Source organism: Grus americana, chromosome 16 (assembly GCF_028858705.1).
Source record: "Grus americana isolate bGruAme1 chromosome 16, bGruAme1.mat, whole genome shotgun sequence".
NCBI lineage: Eukaryota > Metazoa > Chordata > Aves > Gruiformes > Gruidae > Grus > Grus americana.
The window spans coordinates 9,870,651-9,892,229 of NC_072867.1; the positions used below are offsets into that span (position 1 = coordinate 9,870,651).

The 21,579-nt window shown below is 46.4% G+C and overlaps 1 protein-coding gene across 23 annotated transcripts in view; it reads right to left on the minus strand.

Annotated features, from left to right (window-relative positions):
• The window catches only part of FBRSL1 (fibrosin like 1), a 549,252-nt gene extending 542,657 nt beyond the window's left edge, over nucleotides 1-6,595 (minus strand). For 11 of the 23 annotated variants that reach the window (XM_054844224.1, XM_054844220.1, XM_054844217.1 and 8 more), the window contains exon 1: nucleotides 5,382-6,595. In XM_054844224.1, coding sequence (XP_054700199.1) covers nucleotides 5,382-5,675 — 294 coding nt within the window. In that variant the 5' untranslated portion in view covers nucleotides 5,676-6,595. The remainder of the gene's footprint in view (nucleotides 1-5,381) is intronic. The other 12 variants (XM_054844227.1, XM_054844228.1, XM_054844223.1 and 9 more) reach the window with 3 other exon arrangements.
• Between the last annotated feature and the right edge of the window lie 14,984 nt (nucleotides 6,596-21,579).

The following is a 21,579-nucleotide window of genomic DNA, read 5'->3' on the forward strand; positions in this document are numbered from 1 at the left end:
TTTATCTTCTGAATTTCTCTGTGGTGGTTGGTCCACTTGACATTTCAGCAAGCTTCATCTCATGTTTTAGCCTGGGTTTCAGACTGCTGAAGAAAAGCTGAGCAGTTATGCTACAGGAAACTATTTTGGAAAAATTGGTAAGATATTAAGAAGTCTTTCAAAAAACCTAAGCAGACAAGGTCAAGCGCAGTTTGAGCTAAAAATGGGACCTCAGGTAGGGAGGAGGGTGACCCCTGAACTCAACTGGGATTTTCACAGCCAAGACTCGGGTAAGCAAGCCATTTCCTTTCTCCGATGCCACCGCAGCCGTGTTAAACGCACTAATGGTGCCCTGACCCAGGCTGCAGGCATCGTCCCATTTGGGGGCTGTACGTGCCGTGCACCGGCCACTCCTGCCGTACAGCTCGCTCTCCTGCGCACAACACGCCCGTTGATCCCAGCAGGTTTTACTGACGAGGCAGAACAAAAGAGCTGGATCCTGCCTCATCGCTGCCCACCACCCGAGCGGGGTTTGCAGGGAACCTGGCTCCCCTCAGTTCCTGGCCTGACTGAGCAGATATTTGGCTTCCCAGAGCTGCCCCTCTGTTTTAGCTCTGCATTAACCACAACAAAACTACTTTAAGTACCCACTTCGGACAAGGTGCAAAAAATCAACAGCTAGGAGAACAAATCAATGGAGACTAACAAGCCTTCGGGAAAACCAAAAGGCATTTAGAGCCTTTAGAGCACCATCCAGAAAATCATTAGCTTTCCTGAGGTTAAAAGCACTTTTTTAAAGGAATAACCGGCCATCAGAAACACTAATTTGATACACTATCACTTGACAATTAAGTAGAACGGAAAAATACTTAAAAATCTGGAAACTTGCTTTAAAACATAAGATTACCTATGGAAAAAAACTAAGCTGCAAAGTACACATACAGAGATATGATGATAAATGAGAAGTTACACAGCTAGGTCAGTGGAACTAGCACAAAACCTTTGGAACAGGAAGCTGCAGTTAAATACACTGGTTTTCTTATCAACAGGAGATCAGAGCAACAGTAACAGCACAGTGTACAACACACATGTGAAAACAGCCTTATCACGATAACAGCTGAAGAACTTATGGATTCTGTCCAGAAGTCTCTACTATCACCATTAGGCTTTCTAAACTCTGCTACACTCAAGTGCAAACAGCAGAGAAGGGACTGTGATTTAGCACAGCCAGACCTCTGGATACAAACAAAAGTAAGAGTGGGCAAAGCGTTAATCTCCTTAGGGCCTGTGACCAGATGCAACTGGGCCCCAATTCGGCTTGTAGCATCACCGCTTCAACAAGACGTGCATGAAGTCAAGGTCTGCCTCTTTTCAGCTCAGGGATCTACTTCTGCACAACACGTCACTCCACGCACGCTTGTGAGCGGATTCTCTGCAAGATTCTATAAATAGGTTAAACGTTCCTAAAAAACCCATATGCACACACACCAGGAAAGTTAAAATTTCCATACAGCGTTCCAAAGCTTTGCTGGAATCTGTAAAAATGATAAACAACAGCCAAAAAGAAAACACAACCCCTTGTCTTTCCAACTACTTTGGGAAAACAATTGCTCTCAAAGATCGCATTCATTAACATTCTGATGAAGTTCCCTTTTAGTGCTGTTTTTCATACTTGAAAGGAACAGCTATGATCAGAGAGAGCCCTCAACTACCGACTCACTCATTTAGATTCTCTCGCTCTGATTCACCAATCACCTTCAAGAATAATTAGCAGCTTCGTCTGAACGTAATGAATATACACACATGCTCACATACATACCATTCATTTTGGAAGGCGGCAAGAAATCCCCCGTTTCGCAGCCCGCCAGCGTTTCTGACCCCCAGTGCTGGAACCGTCTCCTGGGCAGCACCATCACCTGATGGTTTTCCAGTAGCTGCCCGTCTCACTGACCACCTCGAGCTGGCAGGTCAGGGCAAACTAAGTTTCCAGGTTGTTAACTTCAAAGCCGTGTTCGCTGGCTGGGTATAAAAGAAAAAAGCGGGGGGGAAGCAACACACACCACTACACACACATCAGCTGCGTGTAACCTGAGTTGGAGCTGGATTTATTCAAGAAGATTTGGGGAAAGGAAGGGAAAGGGGAAGTTTTAACTTCTTATGCACAGAAAGAGGCTGCTGCTGGTTTGTCTGTGGGCTTTTTTTTTTTTTCTTTTTTCCTTAATTTAAAATATAATCAACTCTGTCTTTATGTGGAAGATGGAAGGATAGGGGATCTGCAAGTCAAGTCACAAGTATCACAGAAACAATACGCAATATTTTCAGATGACAACTGCCAAAGGAAACGTTACCACATGAGTTAAAACAAACTCCAGAATGCTTAAAATTCACAAAGAGCTAAAGGAGACTTCATCAAGACATCCCTCCGTATTAACCTTAACTGCTCATACCTCCAGGTCAACACGAAGGAAGACTATATATGTTTATTCTATAAAGCACCCTTTATTTACAGGAACACCAGTAGTGAGAATTTTCTTCAGTGAGAAAGGGGAATTCACAATATTTTGAGATAAAAAGAAAAACAAACAAAAAAACCACCTTACCTCTCCCAAACGCTTCTACCATTAAGTTCTGCCTAACCATTGAGAAATTTAATTTCCAAGGGGAAGCCCAAAGCTTAGCTAGTTTACCAAACATAATCACAGATCACTGTCACATCAAGCGACAAACCAACCTAGAAGAACAACACTAGAAAGGATCACAACAGCTACCATACATGCAACAAAAGCTCCTTTTAGGATTAGAAATTAAATAAATCAGACTTTTAGTTCAGTACTGTCCCTAGGCTGTGTACTCACTTTTATTCTTTCTCCCCTCCGTGAACACAGAAGGTTTCAATTCTTATTTATTTTCAAAACATCATCACAGCAGATTTTAAGTACTCTTAAAAAACAAATACACGCTGAAACACGAATCTCCTCCAAAGCAGAAGAAAACCACCTGTTGCAGTCAAGTTCACTAGAGCACACAGCTCCACGCCACACAAAATGACCTTGCCATTGCAGTTCATTTACACAGGCATATGTTGCTTTAAAGTAGTCTTGGCTTAATAATCCCCTTCCCTTGCTGCTGCATCAAATCTGCCAGACATCACCCGTGGTCAAAGGCAGCGCCCACACGGAGAAATGCACACAATGTAGAGTATATTCTCCTTTTCAGTGTCACTGGGATTTACAAAATGCACATGATCCTTAGGGCTCTCCGAGAACCTTGACTGCAACATACCTCCTAGCTCAGCCCCTGAAAGAAACAGGTGAATCCTGCTCACGCTGTTCCCTCCGAGGCACCAACTACCATCCGAGATGCTCAGGTGCACGCGTTCTCTTGCATGCTGGTAAATACAGTAGAAATCAATTAATTCCAGGTGGTACTGAAGTATTTTGCAAGAGTTTAAAAGGGGAGAGTTTGGAAAGACTTGTGGGTGTTTTGTGGGGTTTTTTTAAAGAAAAAACAGAAGTGCTTCCACAGACAGATGTACTTTGGGGTGGCAGAAGTTTAAGGTCACCTTCTATCCTTGTGCACCCTATTATCAAGGTTGCGGTTTGGTTGATTTGATAACAAGGCTTATCCCATTTGAAAAGCTCAGAGTTTTCCCCTGTCAGCCCTGAAGGGACTGCACTATCATTTGAATTCTATTTCCTGATAATGTGCTCATCATGGTAGAAAATTTCTGCAGGAAGATGAATTTTACTTTCTTCACTGACAGCTCAGTAGAGACTCAGGGGTTTAATTGGACCTATCTGCTGATGCATATTTGACTAAGAGCATGCCCAAGAATGAAAAAGAAAAGAAGGAAGATGCAGACAGGTCTGTGGCATTTGTTTTGGAAGCACGCGATAAGCGGATCGCTCATCATCAGTTCTGCGTAGACAAAGTAGTTGGCTTTCCTGTTAGGACTACACCCCACAAACGACGCCGCAAAAGGTCAAAGAATAGCCATCACCAAGCTAACACAAACCATCTTCCCATACCTAGTGCTGCTCAGGGACTGCTGGGCCAAATGTCCCTCTGGAGTGGAAGCCCAGGCTCCTCAAACTGAGGTGTCATTGCTCTGACACCAGGGTAGATGGCCAACGCCACCACTGACACCTCTGTGGGACCACGGGGACCATCTCTGGGACTTTGAGAAGCTGATTCTGGGAGCAAAACGCTCCCCATAGCCATGATGCCACCAGAGCCCAGAGGCCTGCGTAGCAGGAGGGGTGGGCTGGGGAGAAGCGAAGCCCACAAACAAAACGGGATTTCAAAGCCTGAGCCAAAGATGTTTAGAGATCCCAGGGCAAATCTGAGATTATTCATTAGCCTTCGCAGAACCCTTCGTTACTGTAACGCGGGTTAATAGATACGCTAGGGGTAGAAATTCTGAAGTAGGGAGAGCACCCGAAACTTTGCCCATGTTTTTACCGCAGCATGTTGAAGAAAGTGGGCAAAGGCACCAGGATGGCTTTATTTACTGGGGATTCAAGTTATTATGCCCGTCAGGCGACTTGTTAGGTGCTTTCTCTTGACAACTCACTTCTTCCCCTCGTACACAAACAAAACAAAAATCAAAAGCCAAAGTCTTAGTTTGTCAGTGCCCCTCTGAAAATATTAAATTTCCTGCTCTGCTTAACTTAGCTCAGACAAGGCAGGCAGTATTTGCTCAGCAAATATTGTTTGTAATAAGTTAGACAAGCAATATTTTTTGCCAGCCTATTAACACCAGAAAAATATGTACAGTCAACAAGAGATGAAGAATTTGTTCAATTACTTCAAAAATGGGAATTACAACCAAGGGATTATTATCCATTTAAACATCTCTTTTCCACAAAATGTCAAACACTAGCCATTTGCTAACAATCTCCGGAGACAGATAAAGTAACATTTTGGCAATGCAAACACAAACTCCCCGAGACCGGGGGGGGGGAAGGAAGGAGGGTGGGAGGGCGAAGCTCCCCATTCACAACAATACCGGACCATCCCAACGCGCCAGGAATATTTTGCAGCCCTCCGCCAGCCAATTAAAACCCCAAACAAACATTTGACTTGCCCTAAGTGATAGTTAACACCAGCCGGAGCCGGAGGGAGAAGGGGGGGGCTGGGGAAAGGGGGGGTGCAGCAAGTTGCCAGCGGGGCTGTGAGCACCCGGGCTGGCTCGCCACCCTCCTGACCGCAGCCCCGAGATCCCTCCGGGCTGACACCAGGATTAATGCACATTAATTGCTATTTGCAAAATTCAGCAGCCTAAAAGCGCCGCGTTTCCTTTTTCATTCCCCCCCCCACTTCTTCCTCCCATCTTCCCCCCACCGCCCCAGCCCCCCGCTCCGCAGGAGGGAAGAGCCCCCGGGCCCCCCCTCCGTTCTTACCTCCAGGGCTTCCAGGGTGTTGAAGCTGGCTATGGCGAAGCCATCGATCAGGTCCTCTTCCTGGGAGCTGGACTCGCGGCGGCGGCGGCGCGGGGGCCGGGCGGCGCGGGCGGCGGGCGGCGGGCCCCGCGGGGCGGTGCAGTTCTGGCCGCCGTTCTCCTTGCCGGGGCTCGGCTCCTTCTCGGAGCCCGAGGAAGGGCTCTGGTTCCGCGGGTCGCGGGCCGCCGCCTCCCGCCGCCGCACGCGGTCCCGCTGCGACCTCGACCTCCGGCTCTGCCGGATTTTCCCATCCATTGCCGAAGAAGCAGCAAATCAAAACAATTTAAAAATAATAATAATAATAATAAAAATAATTAAAAATTAAAAAAAAAGAGAAGGCCGGGCGCGGGGGGGGTGTGGGGGTGTGGGGGCGCGGGGGGGGAAGAGAAAAGTCGCCCCCCTCCAACTCACCGCTTCCCCTCTCCAAACCCCGAAGCCCTTAAAAAATAATAATAATTAAAAAAAATCAACAACAACAACAAAAAAAATCCTGCTGTTCAGACCCTCGGATCCAGGGCGATGATAATCCACAGAGCAAGGCTGGGTGGCGGTGGCGGTGGGGCGAGCGGCACACACACACAAAAAATATTAAATCCACGGAATGACCTTGACAAATTTCCACCCCCCGCCCCCCCCACCCCCCAAAAAAAGCAGAGACGGGAAGAGGAGGGGAGGGGAAAAAAAAAAAAAAAAGAGAGGAGGGGGGGGAATATATCTGGATCAGGACGAGGACACCTCGGATTCACTCGGCGCGGAAGAGAGAGGCAGATCCAGGAGGCTCGACCCAGCTCGGGATAATCCAGGCGCGGCGCCCCCTCCCCGGGGGCAGCGCCGCTCCGGGGCCCCGCTCCGGCCGCCGCGCACCGCGGCGGGGGGGCCGCCGCCGCCGCCGCGCTCGCCGCCCAACTTTCTTGCCGCGGAGCGAGCGAGACAATCCCTGGGCAGCCCCCGCCGCCGCCCGCCGCCGCCGCCGCCCGCCGCCGCCGACCCCTCCTCGCCGGGCGCCGCCGGCGGCTCGCAGCCCCCCGCCGGCGCGGCGCGGCGCCCCCGCCGCCGCCGCCCGCTGCCGGATGGCGCTCGCCCGCCCGCCCCAGCCCGGCCGCCCGCAGCGCGGCGCAGCCCCGGCCCCCAGAAGCCGCTCAGTCGGCGCTGCCCGGATGCCGCCCCATTCTCCCCGAGCTGGGACGCGGCGCTAGCACCGCCCGGCCGGCCGCGCATGAGCAGGGCTGCCAGCTGCGCGTCATTCCCCGGCGCAGGCCCGGCCGTGCCCCCGGCCCCCCCCCTTCCTCCTCCTCCTTCCCGCCCCGCCGCCGCCGCGCGACCGCCCCCCCTCCGCCTCGCTTCGCCTCAGCGGGGAGCGGGGGGAGGAGGGGGCGCCCTGGCCCGCCCCCCGCCGCCGGGAAAAGTTTCCCCCCGGCCCGGGTCCCGCACCTTCTCCTTGCCGCGGCCCGGAGACACCCGCCCCCCCACGCCCTGCTCTCGCCTGGCGGGGCCGGTTGAGCCCCCGGGAAATGGAGGGGAGCGCTGCCGGCAGACCCGCGGGGCGGCGAGAAGGGCTGGCCGGGGGCGAGGGACGAGCGGAGGGGACGAGCGGCGGGATGGGTTGGGGGTTAAACCGTGAACCTACGAGTTGAGGGCGGGTTGGGGGTCAAAGGATGAGCCAGGGACAAGGGACGACCTGAGGGATGAGTTGGGCGTTAAACGGTGGGCTGAGGGACAAGGGACAGGCTGAGGGATGAGTTGGGGGTTAAACGGTGGGCTGAGGGACAAGGGACAGGCTGAGGGATGAGTTGGGGGTTAAACGGTGGGCTGAGGGACAGGCTGAGGGATGACTTGGGGATTGAGGACAACCTGAGGGTCACAGGACATGGGAAGAGCTGAGTGATACACCAGGGAACTATCTGGGGGTCAAGGGACAAGTTTGGGGACAAGCTGGTGACGAGGGTGCAGAGGCAAAGGAGCTGGGCAGCCAGAGTTGTAGGTGGGACATGGAGCAAGGGGGCCGAGGGTGAAGGCCGGGGTCATGGAGATGGAGGCAGGAGACCCTTCCTGTTCATTACCCGCTGCTGTCCGTCCGTCCGTCTCGTGTTCATTACCCCCTGCTCCCCGTCCGTCCATCTCGTGTTCGTTACCCCCTGCTCCCCGTCCGTCCATCTCGTGTTCATTACCCCCTGGTCCCCGTCCGTCCATCTCGTGTTCATTACCCCCTGCTCCCCGTCCGTCCATCTCGTGTTCATTACTCCCTGCTCCCCATCCGTCCATCTTGTGTTCATTACCCCCTGCTCCCCATCCGTCCATCTTGCTGAGGTTTCATTCAGGCTCTGCAGCGCAGGAGGAGACTGTAGTTCCCTCGTTTCCCTGCTGTTTCAGGCCCTCTCCCCTCTCCAGCATCGCTTCGGCCAAGGCTGGTCCCTGGGCGCTTCCCTGGAAAGGGGACCAGCATGGTGGCTGACCAAGCAGCTGTGTGCGGCCCGGCCCCAGGGACAGCGCTGGGGGAGGTGTGCCTGGATCAGGGCCCCAGTGCAGAGCACCAGCTGTGCCATGTATCGCAATGGTAGGAAGACCTAACCCTCCTGTTACCATCTTTTATTGCATGCAGTCAGATATTACCGCACACTGCCATCACTCCTGGGTACTCCCTTCCTTGTGTGTGGCTGGCTTTGCTCCATTTGACTGACTTGGCTCCAGTCCTCACATCTTTGGCTGCTTTTGCCTTCCCCAGGGCGTAGCCTCCACTTCTGGATGTGAGAGAAGTTAGAAGGAAGTTGTGAAATAAAACCTAAAGAAGTCCACCGAGCTTCATAAATAAGCAGGAAAAAATCCATTAAGGAGATTCAGCGTTAGTGGGAGCCGTGGAAGTAGGGGAAGCCAAAAAAGTCTCTTGCCACCTGTTCCCACTTGTGTTCCCGTTCAATCGTCACCAGGGATGGTGGCTTCCTCAGGCCAGTGCCCCAGCAGCAGCAGGCTGGCAGCTGGGTATCTAACACACCCATCAAAGGCTTTGACGTGGGCACCGCGATGCCTGCCTCTCCTCGGTTTCCTTATATCCTGATCTAATTGTCATAACGGAGCAGTCAAAAATTAGCCTCCTTCTACCTGGCCCCAACAGGCTCTTTTAGAAGGGTTTCTGGTGTCTGGTGACAGCTTTGCCCTACCTTACTCAAACAAGAGATAAAATAAGTATCATCCTTTTAAAATATAGCATAGAAACATCATTTAAATTTAAGCAATTTAAAACCAAAGGTAGAAATCCCATGTGTAGTACAAAGCCTCATAATGCAAATAGTCAGTCATGCATCGTATGCCTCAATCACACTTGTATCAGTGTCATTTGTGTCCTAATAAAATCCTATAATCTTTTGCGTGCCAATTAGACAAGGAAGATAGCTAAGTCTAGCCGGCTTCCTTGGGTAATTACAGGCTAGCGGGGAGTCAGACGGTTATCTGCCGTGGGTTTTGCTGGACTCTGGATTTCCAATGGGGTATTTTCTCTCCTGTTTCTTTAAGGGCCAGTACTATGATTTTTTGGATGTATGGTATTTTAAAGCTATAACCAAGATCTGGGGGATGGTTGTTAATGAAAGATCTGGAGTTTAGACACACCCAGTTAAACAATGGATTGAGCTTAACAACTGTATTTGCTTTACCAATATTTTAAGAGTCACTTTCTAGAAAAGAGCATTTATGCTGAGTTCAATGACGTATTTTTACACTTGTGAGCCTGCCCTTTAATTTACAAGGTAATTTCTGTGTTGCTTATGAGTACATCATAAGGGTAAGCTGTTAAAAGAGATGAACTGAGGAACTTACAACAGTTTCTCTTGGTACTGTTGATTTCAGTCCCATTGTGCTGTAGGTCCTCCATCATTAATATGCATTCCAGTTCTCTTTTTTTCATTCACTTCCAAATTTGCTGACCAACAAGGACAGTGGAAATTGCCTGTAAAGTTCCTTTCTTTATTTCCTGTCAGCGGGGTCATCAAGATTCTCATTCCGCTTACATGTTTATGTACAGGAGTTTAATGTCACTGTGAACGTAAACCGAAGGTGCCTTCTGGGGAAAGTTGTGTATACAATTTTTTTTTTTCAATGAACTCCACAAATTCAGCAGCACTATGATTGTCCATAGTTATCCCCCACTTTGTATATATGTATATTTTTGTTGAAAGGCACTGCAGAAGGGTCATCCAAAGGAATTAACAAAATCAAACTGCCCACACGTGAAAGGATGCCTCTATTTGAAACAGCATCTCTGAATCAATCGTGCCTTTTCTTCCACCAAGGCAATTTCACATTTTCAATAGAAGGCAGACCTACAGTGATTTTTTTTTCTCCCCAGCATCAAATGGCTCTCTGCACAATGATATTCATCATGTTATAACTCTAGGTGAATGATAATGGATCAGAGGGAATGAAAACAGATGGATGTTAAAACAGACAATTCCCTGCCACGAACCTGGGAGCCCTCCACTGCTGCCTAGTCCGCTCATTCAGTTCATAATTGTATTAGACATTCCAACAATAGAGAGGCCTTCTTCATTAATCCTGAATTTACTGAAAAGAAGCTTTGCAGACTATAGCTCTTTCAGTGCTTAGACAACACCAGGCAAAATTTACCACAGGCTTAAATGGAGAAAACTCAGCTAGATCAAAAGTAGCACAGAAAATTTCAAAAGAAGCAAGAGATGGGCAGTGAGACAAGGAAGGAAGACAACCGAGCAGCAGTACTGCAGGTGGACAGCAGATACTGAAGCACCTTTGCAACAGAGCTGCAGCTTAGATGATACCAAGGACACTTATAGAAAAGCTTTCCTCTTGCTGGAGTGCTGGCACAGCTGAACTTATCAATACTGCACCAGTAGCTGAGCTAACTTTTCCCTTCCCAACAACCAGCCCCCTGCTAACCCCTGCCATGTGATGGGGCACAGCCTTTTTGTAACCCTGGTCTGCATCAGGTGACAGGGGCTAAGCCATACAGATCCAGTCTCTTACCCGCTGTCCTGTGAGTCAGACCTTGATTACAATATTGACATTAACATTTTAATCACATGCATGCTGCTGCAGATTTTAATGACCAACTTGCTATGCCTTTGCTTTTCTAGGATCAGAAATTAGACCCTTGTTTGTAGCTTGAGCGAGTACAACATCAGAACAGCAGCTACCGTAGCAGTAAGCATGGCATTGCTCTCGCCACGAGCCTGTCCCTGGACACCTTGCTGGCACTGGAACGGGGACTTTGTTCTCCGTTACTCTAGTCCTCTGTCTAGGGCAGGACTGGCAGTTATGAAAAGAGGAGAAAGGCAGTGCTTTTGTATTCTCTGCAGCCCGAGGCGATGCGAAAATCTACCCAGTCCCTGTCTAACTATCATTTTCAGATTCCCGGGGACTTTAATCAGAGCAGAGTAATCCAGAGACGTTTCCTTCATCCTGTGGAGCCAGAAGCAGGACTGCTATTATACTCTCCATGTCTTGTGCTGTCAGAGCAAGGTGACAAAACTTAGTGCAAATGAGAATCAGGCCCCAAATCTGTGATGTTCCACTCACCCCAAACGTTGTCCACAGCCTGTTGCAAACACTGCAAGGCCTTGCTCCGTTAAAGACTATCATGTCCAAGGTGGAAGGACAACCAAAAGGTCAGAATAAATAAACTGAATACAAAATTGCTTCGGGCAATAGACACCAGAGGCTTTCATTGCAGTTCTGACATGCACCAGAACATACTTCAAGATGTTAAATAAACTGGTTTTTTGCGTCACTGGGCTTAGCTGTTTTCTGTTGTTTCTCCCCCTGCTACCCCAATATTTTGTTAAAACAATCAGGCCTTAACTGCTTGGTATCCCTTTCACAAACATGGGCTGCCTTTATCGCTTGCTTCATCATAGTCATTTGCACTGAAAATACATAATCAGTGTCAGAGTACAAAGAATCATTACGAATAATTAGTTACTTCCAATATGGCAAGTCAGTCTCATAAATCTTGAATGTTTGGCTTTGGTTTTGGAAAGAGATTCCTTAATGGCTACACTTGTGAGACTCTGTTAATTGATATAAAATTGTATTCAAAATTAAATTTGTTTTAACAGCTCTAAATCACCCCAATAAATCAGCTTCAGCCTATCTGCTTTAAGGGTTCAAGTACACTTTTTTTTTTTTTGCCTTTGGCAGAAAGCATGCACTTGCAATCAATGCCTTGAGGGCTGGATCTGACCCTCCCCTCGTTTACTAACCGCTTCCACATGCTGACATCGGGGTGATTTTGCTGGCCTGAGAAGGCATAAAGGAGGGGGTGGCAGCTCTGGGGTGTTTAGCCTTTCTGCCAGGCAGGTGGCTGGGGGGTGAGGCGCAGTCTGGGTTTTAGCTGGTCTCAGCTCTGGTGTAGCTGGTGCGTAAGAAAGGAATTGTCTCTCTCTGTTCTGAGTGGGCAAAGGAGAAGGGAGGGAATTTTAATAAGAAAAAGTTCAAGTCTATCTATAATAGTCAGATATTGATGCTTTATGTTTTTTATGGGTAATAGTAGTGTGAATGGTAGTTCTTACAATGTTCTCTTTTTCTTCAGAGAAACCATCTTTTTCATCTGTTATCATGGGTGAGTGAAGGTGATAGTTAATAACAATAGCTTAATTGTACTTGACTGTATGTACTCTATTTAGCTCCTGAAATGGTTTCAGGACAGGATGTTCTTATCTTTATCCTCATTTTAAACTGGGAAAATGGAGATACAGAGAGAATACCCCAGTATTCCTCTCCCATAACTTCTTTTCAGTGGGCTGGCTTCCTCACCAATGCAGTGGTGAGCACGAGTGCTTCCCCAGATCCTGTGCAGTAAAAATCTGTTGGAAGAATTCTCTATTTGCATCCTGTCTGCTGTTACTGTCTGTTATCTTAAATCTTTCTCTCATTTTTTTTTTCTCTTCTAGAGATTCTTTCTTGCCTACTTCATCTCAGTAAAACTTTCCCCACCCTTCTGCCTGAGTTCTTGCCTGTACTTTTGCCTGTCTGATCTCCCGCAGGTTCTAGCTGTCGAACTTGTTCCATGTGGGCAGGCTCCGTCTCCTGCCTGCAGCCTTATGAAGTTCGATGCTCTCTACCCGGGGATTTACATACGCCTGGGTCAGATTGCAGGAGGCTGAAAGCCTTGCAGGGTACGCGCTGCCTCTTGCTTCATCTGTGTGAAGTCTGAAAACTGCCGTGTCTGTCGTCAGGCCCTGCAGCATCGTGATCGGTAGCTAATATTAGGTCTTGCTTGACTAGGTATGCCTAAATCCTGTTGGGCTCGGTGATCTATTTAATGATTCTTTTACTTGCTTTTAGAATGGCGCTAGTGCACAGCCACCTTCTTCAGTGCTCAACGTGTCGTGCGGTACGTGGTATTTAGGGGTGATTAAGAGTGAAAATCTTCTCAATCAGCTTTATTAGGTGCAACCATTGCAACTGTTGGAAATTTTCCTTGGGTAGAAGTTGCTTCTGTTTCCAAGTGTGTTGTAGGTTGTGCTCATTTTACTCTTAAATTTGTTAAAGTAAGACATTTCATTTTAATCCCTCATCAATCAGTTAATAGTTGAAAGAAAAAAACAACTCTTAAAAACAACCAGACAAAAAAAATCCCACCACCCACCCACCTTGGGAAACCTGGAAATTAAGACTGTAACTGTTTTTCTGTTCTGAGCCTGGAAATTGGGGCAAAAGCTAGTGAAAACTGCCTTGGAGAAGATATAGCTGGCAATCTACAACTTCCAGAGCTCTCCTAATAAAGACTGGCAGGGTGTGCAAATGTAACTTAACACGTGCTCAGCTACTTATGATAAACAGGTGCTAAAACATTTTTGCAGTATTTCCTCTGTTAATATTTTATCTCTTTAAAGCAACCATCAGGAAGATGTGTCATCTTAAAGTGTATCAGGGAGCAAGGAGGCTGCTAGTACCTATGTATGTAACTTGCTAATACAGGCTTCTCTGCACTGGGCATTTCAGCTCTCTGCGTACCAGCAGCAGGCTAAACACCCACGTAGTCTGACAAAATCACAATGGTACATAATTTATACTGGGTCAGGTTACCCTTCGTGGAAAATAGGTGAGCTGGACAAGTGTTAAACAGGGCTTTACCCTTGCTGTTGTTAATGGCTATAATGGGGAATTTATTCCCAGAATGGACAAGGCTTAACAAATTACTGCACAGTTGTGTGTCCTAATGTCTTTGGGTGGTCAGACCAACTTTACAGGAGCTAAATCAGAAGTGGATTCCAAGATATTTAGGAGAATATAATAGTTAAAATGCTGGCTTGACTGCCCGGAATCATTTTGCAATGACAAAGGTAGAACTGGAAGCTAAATAAAAGGAAAACAGGAGAGATTGAAATGGATCGCTTGCTGTTTGAGTGTGTAATAAGAACTGAATTATTCTTAACACAGAGGACTATTTTTTGCATGCGCCTCATACTATTGCTAATCTTTTGTTGTTCTTCATCTGATTCACTGATTTAATTTCACTTCCGCAAAGGAAGCGAGGAGCCTCAATTTATGAGGGGACTGTGAGGGCCTTTGGAAGGGGGTGTATTGAATTTCAGAAAGCATTTTACAAGAAGGTAGCCCGCCACAGTCTTGTGCTATAGGACTTCCTTTGGAAGCATATATTTCTCCCCCATAAGTCTTTTGAACAGTTTTATACCACACATGTTTCAAGAGAATTAAATCAATAACAATCTGTACCTTTCTAACCTGAAATGCAAGCTCTGCACGGCAGGAGATCAAGCTATGCAATTAACTGTTGTCCTTTCAAAGGAATTCTGACAGATATTTATAGTTTACTGTATTCCATTTTCCTGCCATTGGAATATAACAGTACGACCGAATGCAGCTGACTGGAACTATGAAATAATTATAGCAATAACTATTTCCTTCTCTACTGGGGAAATCTTGTAAAGTGCTGAATGTGGGAAGTGCTGATGTTCTTACCCCTCAGAATTCGGTTCTTACCTTCGGTTTATCGTCCATCCCTCAGTAAGTCACCCAAGAGAGAATTTTTGTTTTCCATTACCTTCAGCTTTTTCTAATGTCATGTTCTAAACCTCACATTCAACTTGACATTGAATGAATCAACGCTGTACAAATAAATACGCTTTAAAAAGCTTTCTAAATTTGGGCACGGTCAGTGTATGAAGTAGAAAGACTTCTCTGTAGTAAAATAAGTCATATCTTTGTGTGGGAGTTTGGAACAGTCTATTAAGAAGAAACTATGCAATATTACCAGAAGTGAATAGATTGGCATTTGACTGCTAGGCACTTTGCAAATTTCAATATAAAGGCACTTATTTTATACCCTGAGCTGTCACTGTAACTTATGTGCTCATGCTGGTGACTTAGTAGCATAATGACAGGCCATTGTTACTAAGCTAATTAATTTTAAGCAATCTTTCCTAACAGTATACTTGAGAATGACATTCATTTGCTGCAAACTTATGAGACACTGATGCATCAGGAAAATCGTACGGCTGAATCTTTGAGCTACCTCTCTTGCTGGCGCGGTACGAGTCTCTCATCAGAGGGTATTTGCTGCGTTGCACGCTTTAGGTGCCTCTTTTACCAATAGTAATATCCTCACCTCTTTGCTTTATGGCTGTAAACTAGCAGCAGTACACCATGGGTTCCAACCACCTGTTAATTTTGCTTCTCGACCATTTCTCATCAAGTGGGTGGAAGGTCTGCAGATAGCTTACCAGGACCTAGCAAGCTGCAAACTAGGATCAGATATCGCTGTTGTTGGACTGAGGTGCTTTGGGGAGCAGAGTGGTAGGGGTTTATGGTATGTTTAAAGGAGAAGGAAAAAAAAAAAAGTTCAGTAAGGCCGGAGTAAGCTAAGTAGAAGTGGAAATGTCTCTTCAAATCAAAGGAAGTATTAGAATTGTTTTCCTAACAATGTTTGCCAAAGGGTAGAAATGTCCAGACGCCCTCCACCTTTACCCACATGGACTGGACATGAAGTTAAACCCTTCCTCCAACAAGAAAAGAATGAGAACAGGGAAGAGAAACTATTCTTGCTTTATTCTCACAGGTGGCACAGACTCCTTGTGGCTGTTGAGTAATATTGTATTGTGCGACTGCCTCAGAGAGTGATGGCCTGAGTCATTCCTAAGTAACTGTTTTGGAGTCCCTCCCAACTTGTGTTCAGACTGGGTGGATAAGTGGTGGTACCATAACAGGAGGAAAAATCCAACAACCAGCTTCTCCCAAGTTTACTGTTCCTGGAAGTGTTGTCAGAAATGTCAAGTCCACTAGAAGGAAAGAAGTTAAGGAACCGGAGGATGTCTTCTACATTAACTAGATCTGGAAACTCCCCATCGTTAGTTTTTTCCATGCGAGGCTCTTATCCAGAATGCAGCTCTCTGACTGCTAGACCCACTGGTGTAGTAAAGCACCAGTCTGCAACCCAACCTGTGCGGCTCAGCTTCTGGAAGTTTACTTCCATGCATAAAGAGAACAAGATTTGGGTTTTCTGCACAGTGAGCTGGTGTGTGCATGAGGATCAATACTATAGCTGAGAACTCTCCTCCTGAGAGGTCCGTGGCAAACAGTGCATTATTTATGTGCTCTTCTCGCGTTTCCCTGTGTTATGTAAATACTAATCAAGGTGAAATTGGACTCAGCCATGTCTAATTTTGACTTCAGTTTATTTTGGCAATAGCCAAGCAGAAGCCAGTTGCTAAATGGTCTTCTAGAGGGGCCCCGAGGTTTTCTAAGACTTTGCGCAGATTTAAGGCAGAGTCTCCGCATAGGCTTATAACTGACTGTTGGAATCCCAAGGGCTGGCGCTTACAGCAGGAATGGGAAAATATCAAGTCCTATCCAGCCATTGCCCTTTGACCGCAGCCGATGTTACTCACTCAGATAAGCGGCAGCATATTTTATTCCATTTATTCAACATTTTGTTAGCTTTGCATCCTCTCCCCATATCCTTGAGTTTTTCTCTTTATGTTTATGACTCTTCCAGTGTGGTTTTTATTCCGGTTCATCTGGGAGCAGGGGGTTTCTTTGGGAATACTTCATAGCTTTCAATTGGTTTTGTGGTTCTCAGAGTCTAGTTTTGGTTGTTTGTATTTACTTATAACATCATTATATTTTTTCACCTGATTGTAGATCTGGGAAAAAAAAAAAAGCCTTACTGACAACTTTGCTAACCAAAGTCTCTTTTTCATACGTGGTAAAAGTTAGTGCAGTGCAAGGCTTCCTTAATGTGCATGGGTGTGCCTGCCAAGCAGGGCGGCTATTAGTTCTGTGCACGATGGTGGTTTCTCTGATGAGCATGACTTTCTCTATTGGGAAATGAACTGTGAACACCTACTCATTTTTCATAGGCCAAATTACAGTGATCTTTCAGCTCTGAATTGCCTACACCTCAAAAAGGAAGTCCCTAGGACCCTTTAGAGCGATGCTAATGAAATAGCTGGGGCTGAGCAGCTATTCTGTAAGCAGGAACTACCTCTATGAATTTAGCCATTTGCTTTCTGCCTGGCAGGCTTCTGATGCACTTGATGTACTACTTCACTTTTTTTTTTTGCACTTGGGATTGAGGTAGCTTTTGGGTGCTTGTTGCTCAGGCTTCCTTAGCTGTGAATAAACTGAAGGAAGAGGGTTTGAAGTCAGTGAAACTTTGCTTAGAGTTCTGTGTCACTCTGAAAAGCTCAAAGGCAACAGCTAAGAGAAAACAAATTAAAGAAGACATTACTACTTTTTCTTAGGGGAAGAGGAAAAGCATTACCAGTAGCATTGCTGTTAAAAAAGATAATACCTATTCAGACCTTGGAAACAAAGGAGCCTGATTCTCAAAGAATTTAGTCCTAACATTTGACTTCAGATGCTTCCACACTTGTATTTTTGGATGATCGTTAAATTTTGTTTGTGCTTTCTAACCTAAGAGTTCCCCAGAGGTACTCAGCAGCTCAAAGACTTCTGCCTGAGATTTTTTTTTTCCTTCTCCTGTAGTTCTGGGGCTGCTCCTGACTTGGTCTAGCAGAAAAAAAGATACTTAGTGGAGCTTTTGACTCTCAAAATAGCACGGCCAGGCCAGTAACAAACTTGTATTGGAGCAGTGCCCAGCAGATGGAGAGGACAGGGCCCTTGATGAAATGAAAGAAATGAGAGCTGTGGGATCTGTCTCATCAAGAAACTGTCACAGCTGTCTTCCTCCTCTAGGATGACCACAGAGAATTCATGCCAGTGCACTAACTTCTCCCAGTGAATCAGGTACGTGTCTGTCTACAAAGATGACTTTAGTCTGTCTCTGATTTTGCTAATGTTCCATCGCAGCATGTGTGTATACACAGCTGGCTTTTGTCTTCAGAGAAAAAAAAAAAAATCCCTTTTTCCTCAGTGAAGAGTTCTTTATGTTCTAAGATTTGGACACTGTGGTCAAAACGATGAAAGGTTTTCCTTAAAGCCAAGCTTTCCAATGCAGTAGGACAGAAAGAATACTATCAGCCAGCCGATTGGAGCTTCAGAGCTACGCAGGTACTTAGAAGTGTAATCCATCAGGTACTCTGGTCTACAAGTCTGGCTGAAATCTTGCAGCCGTCAGCATGACATTACTCCCAGTCACATCAAGTGTGTTGAATAGCTAATAGATGTTTTGAAAGCAGGAGTTAAATTGGCTTCCCAAAATTCACCTCAAAAATACCGGATCTGTCTACAGCTTGGATGTAAAGTGTGATTTCAGTCCACTTTGATAAATCACTAACACCTGGGGTTTTTGTTTCTTTTTTCCTGATGCTGCCATTTAACTTGCATTTAGCTAGCCGTTAAACAATAGTGTTCTCCTGTTGCAAACAAAGTGTGTTGGCAGGTGACTAAGTTCAGAACTAGTTACGGGGTTTTTTATGGTGGATGTGACTTTCAGTTCAGAGCGAAGGCAGGCTTTTCAAAGTGTGTAATGAGAATGCTATAGGATGAGTGTAGGTCTCGCGTCAGCTCTGATTAATTTTGCTTATACATATAGTTCAAAGTAAACTGCCACATGGTCAGCAAAATGAACTTAATCCTTCAGTCATCCTGAGCAGTAAAAAAAGAGCATGTAATCATTTGGATTCCTTGTGAGAGAGTGCAGAGGATGTTGATAACATTCCCTCAAAGCAGGAAAAAAATTTAGTCGGCATCTGCTGGGTGCAGAATTCTTCATTAAGAGGCAAAGTTGCTCAGCTTTATGCTAAGAAGCTGTCTCTGAAAAACAAATGGGGGGGGGGGGGGGGGGAAGGTACGGATGAAAAGGGTGATCCTCCGGTAAGCAGAAGGAATATGGAGAAGCGTATTGCCAGAGAAGGTGTGTGTAGGGATTTAGCTGTGCTGCTGCTGGCTGGGTTTGCTGCTGCGTTACGCACGGTGCCCACGGCCCCAGGCTTGGGTTCCACACACTGCGCAGCCTGTGCCCAGAAGTGCGGGTGTCCTTTACATGTCAGTCCCTTCCTTCCCCCCGTTTGGATTGCCAGTTCAGTAGGGAGCTGCTTTAGGGGAGAGCAGGACCGAGCGCTGGAACTCGTCTGCAAGTACTTGGTTTAGGCTTTGCGAGAACAGCTGGATAGAAGGTATAAATTACTATAAATTGCCAGGCTATGCAAAAAGGTGTTTGCATAAATTATTGGAGAGCCCACTTGAACTTGTTGAGCAGTGCTCCCACCAGCATTAAGAGGTCACTTAACCCTCTGCGTGGCCCTGCTGTGGAGCCCAGTCATGCATTGCAGAATTAAATGAGTTCCACCATTTTTCTTCTGAGCCTTGCCCAGATCTGATGCAAAGTGACATCTGACAGCACAGCAAAGCAGCGACAATGCTCTGAGACACTAATAATAGCTGTAGAGCTGGAGCAGTTTTCCTCTATCCTTATTTTTTTATTAGATTCTTCCCTCTTTTGGTGAGGAAATGTTGTCATCCCTGGCACAGTTTATCCTTGGAAACCACCTTTGCTGAGCCATTTAATTGCAAGGCTGGCTGCGTAGTGGAGTCAACGCGCTAGGAATGCTCCCTCCGTAATCTCTTTAAAGAACAGCTGATACCTCATTGAGAACTTTGAAGAAAAAAAAAAAGCATTCCTCTTGGATGATCCTTGCCAGAAGTTAGGAGCAGTGAAGGGGGTGCTGATGGGGGAGAAGAGGCTGAGTCGTCTCTGGAGCAGCATGGCAGCAAACGCCCCGAGAAAGGCAGGCTGCAAATTCTGTGCAGGCTCCTCTCTTTCTCTCCTCCCTCCCCCTCCATTTCCTTTGTTACTAAGGAGATTTACATTGAAACAAGCTCTGCAGGAATCCTCAGGTTCCTAGCAAGGGGATCTTAATATTTCTACTCCCTTATAACTAGTAAAGAAGATACTAGAAAAGGTTCCTGTGAGGGATTCTTGGGGCCAAATTACAATAAAAAGGAAAAATGATGAGTAGCCCTCTAAAGCTCAATTGTGTGCTTGTGGTCAATTTGATGGGAACCCAGAGGTAATCCCAGGGTCAGCAGCAATGATGTGATTTACTTCTCTAGGACAGAAGTAGATCAGTCCTTGTTATTTTGGGGGTGGGGTTTTTTTTAGTTCTGCTGTAGCTGTTGGTTCCTCGCATCAATGCTTGTTTCTCTAGGATATCACCCTCCTGTGCTGAAGTCAGCTGTGAGACTCTGAAGAGTGAATGAGACTCCGAGATGCCTGGATTTATTCAGATAGGTATTTTTAAACATTGCTCCATGGGTGGGGAAAAGAAGGGGCAGTGATTTTTTTTTTTGAGTGCTGGATTTACAGAAAGGAATAGGTGCCTGAGGAGGAACTCAAGGAAGAATTTAGGCACCTAAATCCAAAAGGATAATCCTCGCTGCTCCTGCCTACCTCCGTAAGCGGCTGAGTATCACCACCAAGAGGGTTCCTTAGGTACTTAAAGCTCTTCTCTGTATGTCTAGAATTATCCAAGTCTTGTTGATGCTGAACTGTTCAAATCTGATCTCTCTCCTAAGCCCTGTCAAGATTAACAAACCAGGCTTTCTCCTGACTGCCTCCTGAGAGGCCCTGCTGATAGCACAGACAGAGCATGCCTACAGCATGCCTCTGCACCAACAAAATACAGAGACAGCTGCTATTTACATTCCAAAGCAGAGGAAGAGTCAGGGATATCCTGCTGCTATAAAATAGCACTGAATATTAAATGATAAGAGAGGAGCTGTTGCACGAGCAATGGGGTTTTGACCGATCTCTCGTGTTCCTCCACTGCAGCAATCTCAGCAGCCTTTTCATATTCCCTGGGATTTTTCCTTTGCAGTATCCTCAGCTCTCCCATCTTCCCTACAGCCCTGCCGCCACCTCCCGCTACTTCTGACACCTCTGTGCATCTCTCTGCCATGTTCCAGGCTCCTTCCCATGCCCCCTAGGTTTAGCCGTGTCATAGCTTCTGCTTTCTCCTACTTTCTCTCCTTTTTTGGCCTCCTGCTGTGAAGGAAGCAGCTCATGGTGTGGAGTATTGGGAGCAGTATGTGCGCTGAGAGGTTGGGTATCGTGCGTGTGTCAATTGGGGAAGTTCTGCAAGAAAGTGGGTGCTGAACAGTTTTTCAGTACTGCCTGCCTGAGTCCACGTGGCAACATAAGGGCTTGAGTTTCTTTACAATTGAGCAGTATAAAGTCATTTTGAAGCAAGGCATAAAGGGTAAAAATTTAGTGAATATGGTGGACGCTTAGAAAATGCTTTGGAAATGGAACTGGTGGAGATCATTCAGTCTGAAGGTGAATGGAAAAGAAGTGCAGAGAAGGGAGAAATTGGTAGGTTCCTGTAAAAGGGTGGTTGAAATCTTAGACCAGTCGTTCCCTCCTATTTCAACCCCTATCTCTTCTGCTAGTGTCTTAATACGTATTCAGCAAGCCAACAACATCAGGTCCTCTTTCACCTTGGCAGCAGTACTGGCGATACTATTATACAGCTCTGTGGTTGCTGATGCTTTTTTCCAACTGTTACACACCAACGTGTTTTTCCCATGTTGACTATGCAGGTTCTTCTGACCTTTAGCAATACGGTGCTGCTGACTGCTGCAGTGGAAACCAGCCTTTCCATTTACATCTCTCCTCAATTCCCAGGGCATTGCTATGATATAGACTTTTTTTTTGCTTCCAATATATTATCATCTTGTAGAATTAGCCCTTAGAAAATCAGCATCTGGT